We start from the raw sequence: 18,993 nt of genomic DNA, 5'->3' as shown, positions 1-18,993 counted from the left end.
CTTATTAACTTTCGTAATGATATGTAATTATGGAGAGCTCAGATATGATACTATAGTGAAATGACTTAGTGATTGAATAATTTTATAATTAATAGGTAAAAAAGCTGGAACTTAATTATAAATTGTTTAAACCTAATTATATATATCAAATCGGTCCCTCCATTAGCTCGTTGAAACAAAAAATTGAATTGCATATAGAATCAAAAGAGCAGAAATTAATGGAAATAATGAAACTAGAGAAATGAGTCGCATCCACAAATAAATGTGTTTTCTCACTAAGTATAGAAATGATTTTAGAATTATTTTAAGGTTTTCAAATTATTATTTAATTAATTAAAGTATAAAAATATGAATTTTTGTTTTTGATTTTTTTTCAGAATTTTATTTATTTTAATATTTAATCGATTGGATTGAGAATAATTTATTTTAATAAAACATTCCTTTTCTTAAAGTAAAACTTTGAAAAGGAAAATTGATGTTTGTATTTATTTCCGTATGCGAGAAGAGTTGGAATAAGTTGACTGTAGGCTTACACAGTACGAGTCTTATTGAAGACAAACTAAACCGCAAGGGTACTTTCACCACGTTACCCTGCAACTTAAATGTGGTTTCTCTGAGTTAAAGCCAGAACCCGCCACCCCTCCTTTATAATCCCATCGGCATCCTCCCCAAAACCCTCATCTCCTCCTCCCATGTTCCCGCCACGTCGCCTTTTCCATCCTCAAAACAGCCTAAAAGGCTAAAACTATTATCCACCAGCGAACGAGTCGCACAAAAATGTAAAACACAAGCATATGCCATGATTGCATCCAGCGATTACAATTTTGTTTACAAGTATTAATGGTCTTTATTTATTGTGACAGGTGGTTGAAGAAGGATAGCCGGAGCAGCAGTGAACGAGATGGACTGGTTTCGAGCTCCATTGAATGCTACGCATGTACTCAAGTTGGAGTCCCGGTTTTCCATTCCACCAGCTGCGACAGTGTCCATCAACCTCAATGGGAAGCTTACGCTGGTTCATCATTGTTCCCCATGGAGGCCACATCCGACCCGATTAAGAATTTGACCCGAGCTCGGTACACCAGGGGTCCGTTTGGGAAAATCTTGGACCCACGTAGTGGGTTGGTTCAGAGGTGGAATCGAGTTTTGTTGGTTGCACGAGGCATTGCTTTGGCGGTGGACCCGATGTTCTTTTACACTTTGACTTTGATGGTGATCGATGACGGGCCACCGTGTGTGTACTTGGACGGTGAGCTGGCGGCGATCGTGACAGTGGTTAGGACCTGTGTGGATGGGGTGCACTTGTGGCACCTTTGGCTTCAATTAAAGATGGCGTATGTGTCGAAGGAGTCATTGGTGATTGGATGCGGGAAACTGGTGTGGGATGCTCGAGCTATTGCTTCTCACTATGTGAGGTCCCTCAAAGGCTTTTGGTTTGATGTTTTCGTTATTCTTCCTGTTCCACAGGTCAGTATTCTATTTTCACCCATTCATGGAGGCTTAGGTAAACATCAAGGTATAATTATCTAATTATTTTTTCAGTTAAATTAGTTTTTAACAGTGAAAATGAATAAAACTTTTAACAGAAAAGACCAATTTACCTTTTAATCTAACATACAGAGATTAATTTACTTATTTTTAAAATAAAATGAGTAAAGTATAATCTGACTCCTAATATAATAATCTCCACGACATCATTATTATGTTGTAGCAAAGTAGAATGACTTTGAATCCGAGTTTAGCCCTTCATGTATTCACTTAAAAGCCCATCGGATTTAGCTTATTTTATTCATTTGAATTCAATTTTATCTATTTAATTAAGGTTAAAGTCAAGAATTTTTTAGGAATAATTGTATATTTTAAATTTTTTAAAAGACTATAAAAATTTATCATTTTAGGAGGTTAAAGTACAATTTTATCATATATTAATTTAAAATTTTATAAATTTTAAAGGACCAAAATTAAAATTCCTTATTTAATTCATGTAATCACTTTAAGTTCATATTTCAATTCAGGTTTCGCTTATTTCATTCATTTATTTAATTCATTTGGGTTCAAAATTTAACGGGTAAGTACATTTTTTGATACCTATGTTTGGTTTCGATGTTTAATTTAATACTTATATTTTTTTTCTTAAAATGTTACCTAGGTTTAGCTTCCATCACACAAAACAGTATCTGAGATCAATGGTGTTAACTTTTTGATATGGTCCAATAAATATTTGGCACATAAAATTAAAAATTATAATTTTTGTTTTTACTAAATAATTTTATGTAACCCAATGAATACTTTCATGATTTTGATTTTTTTTGGTTTTATAATTTTATTCTTATAAAAATTATACTCTTTTAGAAAACATTAAGAAAACTATAAAAATTGAATTTTTTTTATGAAACATTATACAGATATTTCTAGTTTTTATAATTTTTTGAATTTTTAATATACATTCTTATTCTTATTTTTATTTTTAATTTTTTAGATATTTTTATAATTTTCGAATGATGACATTATTTGGTATTATTGTCACCATATACTAAATGTAAGATTTATCACGTGTCAAATATTCAATGAACAACATAAAAAATTAACACCATTTATCTCATGTACCATTTTATATACCGAAAATCAAAGATAGGTATCATTTAAAAAATATAATGTAGATACTAAAATAAACATCAAACTTAGTTACACCAAATTTTAATATATTTTTCCCATAAAATTAGGATCTCCTTTGTTAAAAAGACTATAATTACACTTCCAACCATTGGTGTCTTCTAAAAATAGCTACTTGTACATCTCAGGTGTAATGTGCATTTATTATCAACTTGGATGAGAAAATGGAAAATATTACCCCAAAAGCAGGCAAAATTTTTCAAGCTAATGGATGTATTCAATGCATAAGAGCTTGAGATCAATAGAGAAATGCTTAGAGGCTTTCAACAATGAGGTTCTAACTACCAGTAGAAAATATCCAAAATTGCCTTAGAAAGTTTGCTTTACCTTAAATTGGGTATCCACTAATTGCTGATATTTCTAGCAAAAGTAAAAGAGAAAATGTCCTTTTCCCTTGTTGTTTTTTCCCTTATTACTATTTCGTTCTATAGCATGGGCTTCACTGACAATTGAGTAAAAGTATTATGAAGATCTTTATATTAAGAGTTGGATTGTCGCTCCATTCACTCTAGAAATGGGCAAATTAGTTTTTGTATGTTAGATTAAAAAGTAAATTGGTCATTCTGTTAAAAATTAACCTTGTACATCAAATGAGGTATATGTAACAAGTCACACATGTTATATCTAATTATTCCGTCAACCAGATCAGTTTTTAACAAGAAAAAAAAAGAATTTTTTAACAGAAATGACTTATTTGCTCTTTAATTTAATGTACAAGAATTCATTTATCTAATTTTTTAAGTAGAAAAAGTAAAATACAATCTAACTCTTATTACTGGACTTCCATGATACTTTTACTTTTCATTTCATTGTGATCAACTTCTTTTTCTTTTTGTGTGTGTATGTACATTGGTTAATTGTACTTATTTGAGACGTTGTGTACCATGATTTCTGGCAGGCGGTATTTTGGTTAATTGTGCCGAAATTGCTGAGAGAGGAACAATACAAGCTAATAATGACGATACTTTTAGTAATTTTCTTGTCCCAGTTCCTCCCTAAGGTGTACCATAGCCTTTGTTTAATGAGGAGAATGAGGAAAGTTACAGGTTATATATTCGGTTCCATTTGGTGGGGTTTCGGACTTAATCTCATCGCCTACTTAATCGCATCTCATGTGAGTTGATTTCCATTTCGATTTTGGGTTGCAGACCTGTGTATTAAGCTTTCTTTGCATTCCACACTTAACAAACTTCTTTGGACATTCTCTTTTTGCTTGCTACACAGGTTGCCGGCGGATGCTGGTACGTCCTAGCGACACAACGTGTCGTCACGTGCCTCCAACAACAGTGCGAAAGAAGTGCTCGTTGCGATATATCTTCCTCTTGCTCTAAGGGAGTTTGCAGTACTCAGCATCTGTCGCTGGCAAATATGTTGAAGATGAGTCGATGCGGAGGGAACTCGACATTGATGACCAAGTCGTTTTGTTTTGATCCCGATGGAATATTCCGATACGGAATCTACGAACCTGCCCTTCCAGTCATTTCTAGCAACTCTCTCGCTGTTAAGATTCTCTATCCTATATTTTGGGGTTTATTGAACCTGAGGTAACCTACAAGTGAACCAAAGTTCGTGACTATAATACTGAAATAAACGCAGTCCATATCATTCAATTGGCTCCATATTGGTATTGCTATTAACTTATAGCTGGATATGACCGAAGCCCCATCAAATAGAACCGAATATATAGTATAAAGAATTTAAATAAGTAGTTTTTTATAACTCGAGTACTTGAGTTTGTGTTTAGCCTACTAGATAATTGAACTTACCTATTGGGCTTTATATATATATATATATATATATATATATATATATATCTGCAAAAGATAAACATTTGAGGCAACTTGACACTTTCTTTGATGAAAAACATATTTGTGCCTATATAATATTCAACAATATTGTTTTGACTACAATGTTTTTCTTCTTGTTTTCTGACTCAGTGTATCCTAGAGGCAAACTTACAAAGCCTTAGTGTTTTCACGTTTCAAGTCTTTATCTAAATCTTTGCGACACAAGCTTTCTATCAGATATTTCAGTTGAAAATTGTAGGTTAATTACATTGTGGTAATTGAAATTTACAGCTCATTCGGAAACGAGCTTAGCCCAACAAGTAACCCTTTAGAGGTGGTATTCAGCATTTGCATTGTCCTTGGGGGCTTGCTCCTCTTCACCTTATTGATAGGGAATATTCAGGTAAATTCAATTACTTGGATGAGTACTCCTTGAATTTTTTTCATTTATTTCCCGGAAAATTGCTAAAGGTCATTTTGATTGTTATGCAGGTATTTTTACATGTGGTCATGGCGAACCGGAAAAAATTGCAGTTAAGGCGTCGAGATATCGAATGGTGGATGAGAAGAAGGCAGTTGCCTTCCGGTTTAAGGCAACGAGTACGCCATTTCGAAACCCAAACCTGGGATACCATGGGAGGTGAAGAAGAGATGACATGGATCGAAGAGCTTCCCGATGGGCTTCGGAGAGACATTAAACGCTATCTTTGCCTCGACTTGATAAAAAAGGTAGCCCGAACATCGTCATTGTATGTTCTTGGTCTAAGCACAAATACTCATCCAAAATTGGAACTTCTTTTCTTAGGTACCACTTTTCGATAGCTTAGATGATCTAATCCTCGACAACATATGCGATCGTGTGAAGCCTCTCGTTTACTCAAAAGATGAAAAGGTGCGCTTAAAAAAAGAAAAACACAACATATTATTCGAGTACCATGCTATAAACAATAACTTGTAGTCCATACAAGACAGATAATACGAGAAGGAGATCCGGTGCTACGAATGGTGTTTGTCGTTAGCGGGCGAGTTAAACGTAGCCAAGGCCTCAGCAAAGGCAAAATAGCCACGAGTATACTCGAACCAGGTGGATTTTTGGGTGACGAACTCCTTTCGTGGTGCCTTCGTCGCCCGTTTATAGACCGTCTTCCAGCCTCATCGGCAACATTCACTTGCATTGAATACACGGAAGCATTCGGACTCAACGCGAATGATCTCCGGTACATTACCGAACACTTTAGGTACCGATTCGCCAACAATCAGCTCAAAAGAACGACTAGATATTATTCATCAAACTGGAGATCATGGGCTGCTGTGAATATACAATTTGCATGGCGATGCTATAGGATGAAGATTAAATCAGATCCGTCGATTCCTGTAATACTTAATGGTGGAAGTGAAGATCGACTTAGAAAATATGCTGCAATGTTCATGTCATTAAAGCCACATGATCATCTTGAATAAGGACAAAGAAAAGAAAAACCTTTTTGGTTCGTCCAAACCGGATGGTCACGAACCGGTGTGCATGGACCGTGACAAATATACTTTTTTTTTCTTTTTTGAAAGGTGAAAATAATGTATAATAAAATTTGTAGATTGAAAATTATACTTGTGTTTATAATAAAACCTTTTTCTTGCCAAATGAAGACATATTTCACTGTCTCGAATTGAGGAGTTTATGAATCGAGTTGGGTTCGAGTAAAATATTAATATATTTTATATTTATTAAAGTTTAATTTGTTTTAAAATTTTATTCAAGTTTGTCATATCGACAATGACTAATTTAAACTCACTTTACGCCTCTCTATATTATTTTTAATTTTAAATATTTATATTATTTTTAACTTTTACTTTTATACTTTTATATATTTTTCATTTATTAAAATTGTATATATACAGCTAAATAGTTTTAATATTTACATTTATAGTATAAACAAAGGTAATTGTAGAGAAAATAATATGATATTATTCTATATAATAGTAACATCTTATATATATGTATACAAGAGTCTTAATAGGAAAGTCTACTATACAAGTAATATGGATACAACTAAAAGTTAGCCTATAAATTAAGCTTACAAATGAGGCACAAATCTTTCAATCTTAAGCTAGGAAAATACTAGATATAGAAAGACAACTAACAACTAACACTCACCCTCAAGCTAGAGCATAAATGTCTGTCATGCAAAGCTTGTCACTCAATATGATGAAGTCTTCCTTCTTAAGTGTTTCATGAACATATCAGCAATTTGTTCTCTTAAAGGGTAAAGGGAGTGCAAATCTTCTTACTAGTAACTTCATTTCTCACAAAATGACAATAGACTTCTATGTGTTTTATCCATCCATGAAAAACAAGATTCCTTGCAATATGAATTGTGTTGGATCTGGTTAGAGTTGTTCATGGGTCGGGCTGGGCCGAGCAAAGTAAAAATTTTAGGCATGTTTTCTATGCTTGAGCTCGGCCCATAAAATGGGCTTAAAATTTTGCTCAAGCCAAATCCAGATAAAAATGCTAAAACCTCCTGCCTATATTAATTTCTATATAAAAATAAATTTTAAAAAAATAATACATCAAATACACTAAACATATTAAAATAAATGTTTCCCAACAATAGAAAAAAATTAAAAATATATATACTTAAATAACACTAAGATAAGTGCAACTTAGCAAGCAAATACCTCTAAAATGGTAGCAAAATTAATAATAAACAAGAGCTATACAATCTTCAAACAATAACAACAAAATAGTAGTAATATAATAGCAAAATAATAGCAAAAAATGGAAAAATAGTGGCAAAACAGTAAACAAATAGTAGTAGTTTTTTTTTTTTTTGCAAATTCGAGCTGGGCCTAACCAAAAAAAGCTTACCTGCGGCCCAAACCATTTAGAAAACGGGCCTTATTTTTTTGTCCAAGTCCATTTTCAGGCCTTTTTGGGCGGGCCTTCCCATGGACAAGTCTAGATCTAGTGTCCTAAGTGTAGTATTTTCGTTTATGTACACTTGCAATTTTTTTGAACAGATTGGTTAATAAAATAATTCATGGATTGCATTAATATATTTTGCATATCTTCCTTGTAGCGATGTAAAAATTTTGCTTTCGGTCGCTAATTGAGGCGATTTATTGAAAATTTGAAAATCGACTTTCGATTTTATTTAAAAAGAGAGTCGCCACCGATCCTTTTTCTTAAGTATGATCGATCACCTAATAAATCCTCTTTTTTAAAAGAAAATTTATTTTTTAAACAAAAAAGAAGGCCGAGTTTAGGTTTACGTCAAAAGTTCAGAGAAAAACAAGGTCCGAAAGTCATTTACGCGCGGGGAAGGTATTATCACCCCCGCGACGCCCAAAATTGGTATCTCATTAAACACGCGTTGTCTTAATTCTCAAAAATACGAGTTCAATTTAAATTTTAATCGTGATCCGGTCAAAACATGAGAATTTTTAAAATTTAGGTTTCTTTTGAGAAGGGCGTTCCGTTTTTAACACGAGCCAATGATATCCACTCAACATAGCGATGAAATCAGTGACTTAGTATTGAAATCAGTATGTTGCCTTATTTATTAAAAACATAAAAAAATATCATTTGCTATAGGAATTTGTAAATAACGCGAACAATGATACGATTAATGACAAATATTAGAATGCAATATTAGAATAAAAATAACAATAATATTCACAATAAAAAAATGATAACAAAATATAATGTTCTACTAATATAATCAAAGAAATAATATATTTGTAATAATAGTAGAAAAAATTAGTATGTACATGAAAATACACATGTATATATATATGTTAATAATAATGATAATGATAATAATACTAGCAATAATAATGAAATACAAAAGCAAATAGAATATAATAATAATGAAATACACATGTATATATATATATATATATATATATATATATATATATATATATGCATATATAATAAAATATACACTAATAGTAATAACAATAATAATAATAGCAATAATATTGAAATACAAAAGCAAATATAATACAATAAAATATTGAAATATAGTAATTAAAATAATAATATATATAAATATATATATACATATACATATATAATGAAAATATACACTAATATATAATAATAATAATAATAATAATAATGGTAATAATATTGAAAAACCAAAATAATATATATATATATAATATAAATATTAAAATAAAGTAATAAAAGTAATACTAGATATAAATATATATACATATACCTATACAATAAAATATACACTAATTTATAATAATAATAATAATAATAATAATAATAATAATAATAGTAATAATATTGAAATACAAAAAAGAAAATATAATAAAATATTAAAATAAATAATAAAATAATACTATATACAAATATATATATATATATATATATATATATATACATATATAATGAAAATATACACTAATATATAATAATAATAAGATGAAAATAAAATAACAATACTAACATATTAAGTTACAATGGTAAAATAATAAGTAATAATAGTAAGGTAATATGAAAAATATAGCAATAATAAAATGATGATATTAATACATAAATGTAAATAGAGGTATAATACTTTAAAATATAATAAAATAAAAATATTGGTAGATAAGTTAGATAAAATAAAGATAGGTGAAAGTATACTAACAGTAATAATAGCATAATAATAATGATAATAAAAATTTTAGTAATAATACTAACATGTTAAATGGTAAAACAAATGGTAACAGTAATTTAAAAATGATAATAGTAGTAAAATAAGATAATAATAATAATAATAATAATAATAATAATAATAATAATAATAATAATAATAATAATAATAATATATGTTAATATCAATAATATTAATAAGTGAAAAAAAGAATAATAATAGTATAGTAAAAATAATAATAATATGTTAATAAGAATAATAGTAGTAGTAATAATAACAATAGTAAGAATGATAATGATAATATAACAAATATAGTAATATAATCAATAAAATATAATAGTAATGAAAATAATGCTAACGGTAATAATAATAATAATGATAGTAATATAATAATAATAATAATATATTAAGTTACAATAATAAAGTAATAATAGAGATAATGATAATAGATTTGATAATAATAGTAAAATAATAGTTAAAAATAATAGATTAAATTGATTAGTTTGATTAAAATATTGAAAATAACAAAAAAAAGGGACTAAATTGAGCCTAAATTAAAAGTTCGGAGCGAATTTGGAATAAAATACAAAGAAAAGGACCAATTTGGGCGCGCGGATAACAAGGGAGGACCAAAATGGGCAATATCCCATCCTCCCAAAACGCACAGCACCAAGAGGGACCAAAATGAGACAAAAACAAAATTTCTGGGCAAAATTAAAAATACGAAAAATTTAATTATAAAATTATAAAAAAGCGAAAGGGCTAAAAGTGCAATTAGCCCTTCCGTAAAAAACACGCGGATCCTAAGCGGGTATGGGTCGGGTCGGACCGTGTCGCATCAAAACGATGTCGTTTTGGGGGCCTATATAATTCAGATTTTTTTTAAAATTTTCATTCTTTCCTTTGTTTTTTTTTAAAAAATTCCTTTCTCTTCTTTTTTTTCTCTGTAGGTTCACATGGCCTGGTCAGCAACTCCGATGACTAGCTATTGTCCTTCGTCGCGTCTCCACCGCCGACGATTGTCGCCGGCCACCGTTAAAAAAAGGTATATTTTTTTATTTTTTTGAAATTTTCCGATTCTTTAGTTTATTATTTCGTATTTTATGCATGCACAAGTGTAAAAAATGGGAGTTTCGAAAGTAAAAAAAAAAAAAACAAAAATAAAGTCACCTAGGGTTTTCAATCTTGCTCTTTTAGCACTTAGATTCTCAGATTTGATGCTATTTTCCTGATTTGTTGTTGTTGAGATCACTGTTTTGCTCTCCTGTTAAGAAAAAAAAAACTAAGGCTTTGTATTTATTCAAAAGTTGTCGTTTCCCCTAACTGATTTTTTTGCTTGGCTTTTTAAAGCCATTTTACACATATTTCCTATTGTTTTCACTGTTATTTGCGTGTTCCTCTTGCAGGAGCAGTTGGGGCGGTGCTGAGACGGCGTCAGAGGTGTCAAAAGGGTAGTGGCAGGTAGTGGTGGCAGACCATAGGGCAGGTGGCCACAGGGGCTAGGGTTTCTTTTCTTTTTTGTTTTTTTTTTTGTTTTAGATATTGGGCTAGGGTTTGAAATTGGGCTTAGTTGGGTTTGGTATTTTTTTTTAGGTTTAGTTTGGGGTGGGTTTAATTTATTTGGGCCGGGCAAATTGGGCTTGTAACATTCCTCACGTAGTTTTTGCATGTAAAGTAAAATAAAAACAAATATTAGCTCATTGGTTGTCTAATGTTTATACTAATTCTAAGCGGTACTATCTGGTTGAATCATAATACAAAAAGACAACTTGTATTAGTAGATGAATCTAAACATGTTCTTAGTCTAATTAGAAATGAGCAAACTAATTGAAAGACTAATATATCGTCTATTAAGTCCAATTGGGGAGATGTTTTGTCTTGGGCGTCGAAGGGGATGACTCCTAGAAGATAGAGACATAGATGTGACTGGCTAGACTGACAGTACACCGGATTGGACCCAAGAAAAATAGATCCTAAATCCGTTTATGGATTTATTCACTTGTGTAACACCCCTTCCCCGTATCCGATGTCAGGTCAGGGTTTAAGGCATTATTGGACTATAACATAAACTGTAACACCCCTAACCCGTATTCGTCACTGGAATAGGGTTACGAGGTATTACCGGACTTATACACTAGCATTTGTACAAAACCTAATCATAAATTTTCATTCCAAATCAAAACTTTTCAAATTTCACCATAAAGACCTAATATGGGCCTACGGGGCCCAATACATACTTTAGAAGTGATTTGGAATTAAACCGGTAACTTTTGAAAACTTAAAAAAAATTTTAAAGTAGTTAGGGGCACATGCCCATGTGGCCAGCCCATGGGCTATTCTGACTTGCAATTTCTTAAGCATCAAAGGGGCACACGGCCTGGGCACACACCCATGTGACTAGGTCGTGTGGTAAACTGATTTTTCACCATTTTTAAGTTATTTTCACATGATCTTGACACACGACCATGCTTGAAACCCGTGTCCTTCACACAACCCAGACACACGGTCGTGTCTTTTGCCCGCGTACTATCTTGACTTCACATTAAATGATGCAGGGGACACAAGGTCATATCACACACTTGTGGGCTTACCGTGTGTCATACACGGTCTGATCACACGCCCGTGTGCCAAGCTGTGTGGACTCAAAATGAGCCTTTTGTTTCAAGTTTTACAACCCTGCATAACTTAAGCTTCAAGCTAATAATTTCCTCAACTTTTAACTCAACCAAAACTCAATTAAACACACTTAACACATGTCCAATTAAACTATAAATCATCCAACCAATGTACCTTCATTGGTACCCTAATTCATATTGAAATTATACTACTTTATCATACTGATCAAATTCATGTAAATTTAACTTCCAAAATATGTATATTTCGTACCATGCTTCAACATGTATATTTCGTACCATGCTTCAACATCTTTCATGTTCATTCACTATCATTTACAAAATAACATCTTAACAACTTAGGTACATGCCATTTTACCAAAAGAAAAGTATTTCACCACTATGAGTCCAGGATTGGCTTGGATGCTGAGTCCCTAGCTTTCTTTCGTACCTAGCCCTGCGTACGGAAAACAAAACGTACGCTGAGTATGCACTCAGTGGTATTTCTATAAACTAACACTTAAACAAATATTAACATCAAAATACATTTAAGTTACTTAATTCAAATCTATTTGCACTACTTATATTTAAAGCTATTTTTCAATGAAACATTCAGTTCAATGATATCAATCAGAAACAGTTGATTTTCAGTACAGTGGCACAATCATTCAATAGTTCAGTACATTAAATTACCCCTATTAACATAACTCGAACCTAGACGGATACATGGATCCAACCCATACACCGAGATAGTATATAGTGTTTCATTAACCGAAGCAGGAATACACCGTAACGATAATAAAGATAAAGATGGCGGTACACGAGTACCTTATCGAACGAATTGAACGATATGATAGTAGACACTTATAGTGCCTCATCGACACAAAGTCGGAATATCCCTGAACACTCCCAATCCTATGGCATGCCAACTATATCTGACTAGCCAGACACTGTTAATAGGGTTTTCACTTTCAAATTTTCGTATAACAGTTAATACATTTCAAATTTAACAATACTTACCTTTAATTTACTTACCATACATAATAAAACAATTTGATGTCTTTATTTGATGTCTTTAAAACAAACACTTCTGGTTTAACATTAATTTCCAAGAGGATCATGACATATATTGGGTTTCATTGGACACTTTTAGGTTATCTTCAAGATAATTTAAAATATTATATCTAATTAAAAATATTTATATTTTTCAGAGAACATAAAACTATAATTAATGAAGTGTGTTTTTAGATAATAATTACATAGTCTTTAATCAACTACTTGTTTAAGCAATAAGTAATGATGTCCATAATCATGGCTTTGAGTCATTTGAGAACATAATAGACCAGCTCCATATGACAAGTCATTATAATTTATAAATCCCATAAACAAATCCAAATAAAATCATCATTTTCTTTTTTATTTTTGAATTCCATTCTTTAATGTGTTTTTAAATCATTAAACGTTGCCATTAAATTACTAATCTGAAAATTAATCACTCAGCAATTTATATGTAATGAATAAGCAAAAGTCAAACAATAAAATATGTAGGAAATAATTTCTAATAAATTAAAATAAATAAAATAATTTTTCAATTCTCATAAAATTAATATAAATTAAATATGCTTGTCCATTTATGCAACTTCCTTCCTCGTTTCTCCACATCCTTGAGCTCCATAGGTTAACCACTAATTGACTCATCGCTTGAACTATGGTTATTATTATCGCCTAATTCAATCACCACATAATCTTCATCACCACCATTACTGATTGGATCTTGTGGAGCTAAGCTTGGTGCGTTGATGGTACTACTCGAAATACTCGTTCTGCAAAATGGGCAATTGGCATTGTTTTGAAGCCAAACATCAATGCAATCTATATATCATGATCAGAATTATCTTGATCTATTTTTTGGTTGGACTGAACTGATTGGTTGGGGTTTCAATGACTGTTTAATTATTTCCAAACTATAGTTGATTTTGTCAGGCTTATGGTAGATATTTAAATAAGATGAAGCCATTTGGTCTCAATTATAAATTGTTTCATAATTATTAGATATTTTTAGTATGAAAATTAATAATATTTTGGTTTATTTGGATTTCAAGACTTGAGTTTTTATGACTATGGCTAGTTCGAACAGTCCTATACATGTGGATAATGGGTTTAATGAGTATGAAAGTGCTGCCAAACGTTAAAAGTCTACCATTTCAAAGGTGTGGGATGAAATGACAAAGCTTGAATGCGAGAACAAAAATGAATTGAAGGCACAATGTAATCACTGTAAGACTATCTTATATGTTAAATCTTCTAATGGAACCTCTCATTTAAGACGTCATCTAAATATCTGTTTGAAAAAAGTTAATAAAGACATCAGTCAATACACCATAGCCACTCAACCATCAGTAGGAGGTGTTTTATTTAAAAAAATACAAGTTTGATGCTGATGAGTGTCGTAAGCTGTTTCTACTTTTCTTGTGTGTGGCAAGCATTCATTTAGGACAGTTGCTAAATACATGATGAGTATTGCTAGTCCTAATTTTAAGAATATAAGTAGATATACAGCTGCTAGGGATGTCCTAATATATTATGCAAAAGAGAGAGATCGTGTTAAAGAAGAGTTGGCTAAAACACCTGGTTTAATTTGTCTAACTTTCGATAATTGGAACTCGGAGCATACTAATGATGAATATATTTGCATTATTGCTCATTGGGTTGACGAAAATTGGAAGCTATAAAAGAGAATCATAAGGTTTAGAGCTTTATTTCCTCCGTATGATGGTTTGAACATAGCGGATGAACTTGTTTTATGTTTATCTCAATGGTGTATAGACAAGAAAATTTTTAGCATCACTTTGGATAATGCTTCTTATAATGATGTTATGGTTTCTTGTCTTAAAAATCATTTTCGTGCAAACCGAGCTATTTTGTATGATGGTGTTTTTTTTCAAGTTAGATGTTGTGCACCTATATTGAATCTTATAGTTAAAGCTGGTTTGAAACTTGCTGATGATGTTGTTGGTAAGATTCGAAATGGAATTAAGTACATAAAAAAGTCAGGAATTCGTAGAAAAATATTTTATGATGTGGCTGACAAAAGTTTTCATTTGAATATGACCAAAAAGTTGCGTCAAGATGTCTGTGTGAGATGGAATTCTACTTATTTGATGCTTGAATCTTCTCTTTACTATAAAGATGTGCTAGATTATTGGGGCCAACGGGATAAAGATTATCAAATATTTTCACTTTCTAACGAGGAGTGGAGAAATGTTGCTATTCTTTGCAAATTTTTGAAAGTCTTTTATGATGTGGCTTGTGTTTTTTCTGGTTCTAATTATCCAACGAATAATCTTTATTTTAAAGGGGTTTGGAAGGTTCACAAGGACTTGCTTGATATAGTTAAAGGTCCTTATTCGTTTTTAATTCCAATGGTTAAGCAAATGCAAGAGAAATTTAATAAATATTGGGCTGAGCATTCGTTGATATTGTCATGTGCTGCAATTTTAGATCCTCGTTACAAGTTGAATTATATGTAGTATTGCTTTACTACAATCTATGGTATTCATGCTTCAGATTTTGTTGAAACCATTCTTAGCAATCTTAGACTCTTGTTTGACGAGTATGTTAAGAAATCCAAATCCACGTCTTCCTCTTTGGCTGAGAGTTCTAATGTTTCGGATAAAAATCCTGTTGATTCTAGTTTGGATGAACACAATGTCAATAGTGTTGATTTGGGGGAGATTTTGATGAGAGTGATGATTATAAACGGTATTTAAATGAATCTAGCACTAGGAGTGAAAAGTCACAGTTGGACATTTATTTGGAAGAACCGGAGCTTGAGTTGAATAGTCAAATAGATATTTTGGATTATTGGAGCAAAAGTTCAGTTCGATATAATGAGCTTTCATTATTGGCTCGTGATCTTTTGGCAATTCCAATATCAACTGTAGCTTCCGAATCAGCTTTTAGCATGGGTAAGAAAATTATCACACCTTTGAGGAATTAACTTAAGCCAAAAAACGGTTCAAGCCATTGTTTGCTTGGATGATTGGATGCGAGCTAAAGGATTTTCAACAGGTAATTATTATTCTCGTTTTATTGTTGTAATTTTATATTATTTTTTTATCGATTTAATTATCTAATTATTTATTCTTATTTCATGTTAGAAATTGGTTGCAAGAATGATGAGGACGATAAGGATGATGTTTCTTCGATTACTTTTTAGGTTACCTTCCTTTCTAATTGTTGACAATTTAATTTAGCTTACAATTTATATTTTGTTATAAAATTAAATATGTTGATTGATTAATGTATAGATATTTTGGTTGGTGATTATATTTTGCAGGTTTTTGGTGTTGTTGGTGATGTTATTTTTTGTGTTGTTTTGTTCTTTTTTTGGTCTTTTTTTCTTTGCTACTTTTGTCATGTTTTATTGTTCTTTTGCAACTATTTATTATGTTATCTGTTGTCATTTTTAATATTAATTTGATATTGTAAAACTTTTGTTTTGTTACTAATTTGGTTATTATTTTAGTTCTAATTTGTTTCAATTTTAATATAACTATTTTTTATTATATTTTCAATTTATGTATTATTTTAAGAATTATTTTAGTATCATTTTTATTAATTTTTGTTTTAATATTTGTTTTATGTTTTTAAATGTATTTGATTTATTATATTTTAAAGTTTTCTATTTAATAAAAAAAATTAATATGGTCGGGTCGGTTTAGCTCATTTCTGCCTACCAATTTTTTTCTGCGGGCTTGGAAAATTTTCTAGGCCCATATTTCAAGCCGGGCCGGGCTCGGGCTTTGGAAACGGGCCTAGAATTTTCCATGGGCCCGACTCGAACCTAGCCTGGCCCGGCCCATGCATACCTCTATTTGTCACTTAATTGGTTTAATTACTAATTTAATCCTTTGACTTTTCTTTATTCTACAATTTAACTTTCAACATTTATTCAATCTAGTCATTTCACTAAATTAGTCTTAATTTAAACTAATTCACTTAACCAAAATATAATTAATCACACTACTAACTTTGTAAATATTTCTAATAAATATTTACGGATTCATTTTGCGGAAATTATGACCCGAAAATTCAAATTTTCAACATTCGTAAACTTTGGGTCGTTACATAAACAGTTACGCAAAATCGAGCCATAAAATTTTGTTCAAATTTAGAACTTTTCAATTTCATGCAAATTGTCCCTTATAAGGGCCTACGAGGCCCAAAACATATGTCAGAAGCAACTCGGAACTAAATCAAGAACTTTAGAAAAACTTTGGGAAAAATTAGGTAAATTTTCTTATTTTGGAAAGTTACACGCCCGTATGAGTAGGCCGTGTGGTCATACACGCCCGTGTGGTTTGAGACACGCCCGTGTCCTCAACCCGTGTAACTCTCTGACTATGACGTCATCATCCAAAATAAGGTCACACGGCCAAATCACACACCCGTGTGCTTAGGCCGTGTAGTGAATTAAATTCTAAAATCAGGTGCAGACTTCACACGGCCTGAGCACACGCCCGTGTGGTTTGGGACACGCTTGTGTCCTCAACCCGTGTAACTTTCTGACTATGACGTCATCATCCAAAATAAGGTCATACGGCCAAATCACGCACCCGTGTGCTTAGGCCGTGTGGTGAATTAAATTCTAAAATTAGGTGTGGACTTCACACGGCCTAGGCACACGCCCATGTTCTAGGGCCATGCCCTTCACACCGCAGAGACACACGCTCATGTCTCTGCCCATGTGTTTACTACTGGGCATTCTGTTTTGCATTAAATAGGGTGTAGGGGACACACGGTCGGATCCCATGGCCATGGCTCAAACCGTGTGTCACACATGGCCTAGACATACGCCCGTGTGTCTACCCATATGGACAACTTTGAGGCTATTTTCCAAGCCATTTGTCACCCTTAAATACTCATTCACTCATTCATCTTTGATGGTATGCAACGTAGTATATTTAGTCACTCTCAACACTCATAAACATGATTAATCCATGCCTTTGATATGTCAACATATCACCTGTCCAAAACATCATGTTTTCATATGGCATTCCACACCAATTTCATAGTCATTCCTCATGTTAAACCTACTTTTAACTTACTCAATTATACCATAGTTTTGGTCATACTTATTAGCCATAGTTCATTCATTTAGCACATGTGTCATTCACCACACATCTCATCCACAAGCAATCACATCAAGCACAACACATTGCATGCATACATAATTGATTAGGGTTACAACCCAAATAATCAATATGAATCATATCACATGGCCATATACAAAATGAATCAAATATTTCCATAAGCCAACACATTTGACTAGACCAGTATGACATAAAACAAAAAGACCAAGTCCCTTTACATGCCATATTCAAAATGTTGAGACTAACTACACCCAAATGTCCAATTGATATTGTGATCGAGCTTCCAACGTCCTTCGATTCCCGAGCTAACTTGGGGATATTATAAGAAAATGGGATAAGAGAGGGGAGTAAACATAAAGCTTAGTAAGTTCACATGAAAATAAATAGCAACATGACCATATATATATAAATACCAATGACATAATATAGTTATGTGTTAACATAGATTCATAGGCATAATTCAAATTTGTAGACATAACTTACACATTTTCAACCTTACCAAAAGTTCATCACATACCGAGTTCATACATATGAGTTTTTCGTACATACCTGTACCAACTCGAATCACACTGTAATATTTCCTCATCATTGACTTACTTGTCGATTAACTCATAAGTTTATCTGTTGAACACTCGGAATACTATTGGATACACAGAAGACTTGCACATAGTGCTTCAAACGTAGCCACATGCTACATCATATCACAATCACACATTGCTCGTTCTCAAGCTAATCACGGGTCTGCTCACACAAGCTGACATTCAGGACGTAACTACAGGTACCTGCAACACATGCCGGGCTACCCAGCCACTAGTAGAATGTACAAAACTAGTACTCGGAGTCACATAATCACATATACACATAATCTCATGAGCTCATAATCACAGAGTTCCTAGTGACATGTCACTTGTATCCTAAACTATTCCTAAGGTTCAAACGGGATTTTCTCGATGTCACATCTTTGTCGAACTTATTTGCAATGTCATGTCATAGACAATAAACTCGTTCATACACTCGTCATAATAATTAAACATAGAGGTTCATACATAAATAAAGCATTCAAACAAGATATATCATTGCATTATTTACACACGATTTTACCTCGGTACAAAATATG

General features: G+C 32.0%; 1 protein-coding gene across 1 annotated transcript; it reads left to right on the top strand.

Moving 5' to 3' along the window:
* Nucleotides 1-520: 520 nt before the first annotated feature.
* On the top strand, nucleotides 521-6,107 carry LOC108454412 (cyclic nucleotide-gated ion channel 2-like). The gene is made up of 8 exons (XM_017752865.2): nucleotides 521-779; nucleotides 864-1,467; nucleotides 3,572-3,787; nucleotides 3,898-4,217; nucleotides 4,752-4,863; nucleotides 4,953-5,189; nucleotides 5,266-5,352; nucleotides 5,433-6,107. Coding segments are annotated over exons 1-8 (2,067 nt in total). The 5' UTR covers nucleotides 521-777; the 3' UTR covers nucleotides 5,922-6,107.
* Nucleotides 6,108-18,993: the final 12,886 nt, after the last annotated feature.

Source organism: Gossypium arboreum, chromosome 9 (genome assembly GCF_025698485.1).
Source record: "Gossypium arboreum isolate Shixiya-1 chromosome 9, ASM2569848v2, whole genome shotgun sequence".
Classification (NCBI taxonomy): Eukaryota; Viridiplantae; Streptophyta; class Magnoliopsida; order Malvales; family Malvaceae; genus Gossypium; species Gossypium arboreum.
This window is presented reverse-complemented; position numbering and strand designations above follow the sequence as displayed.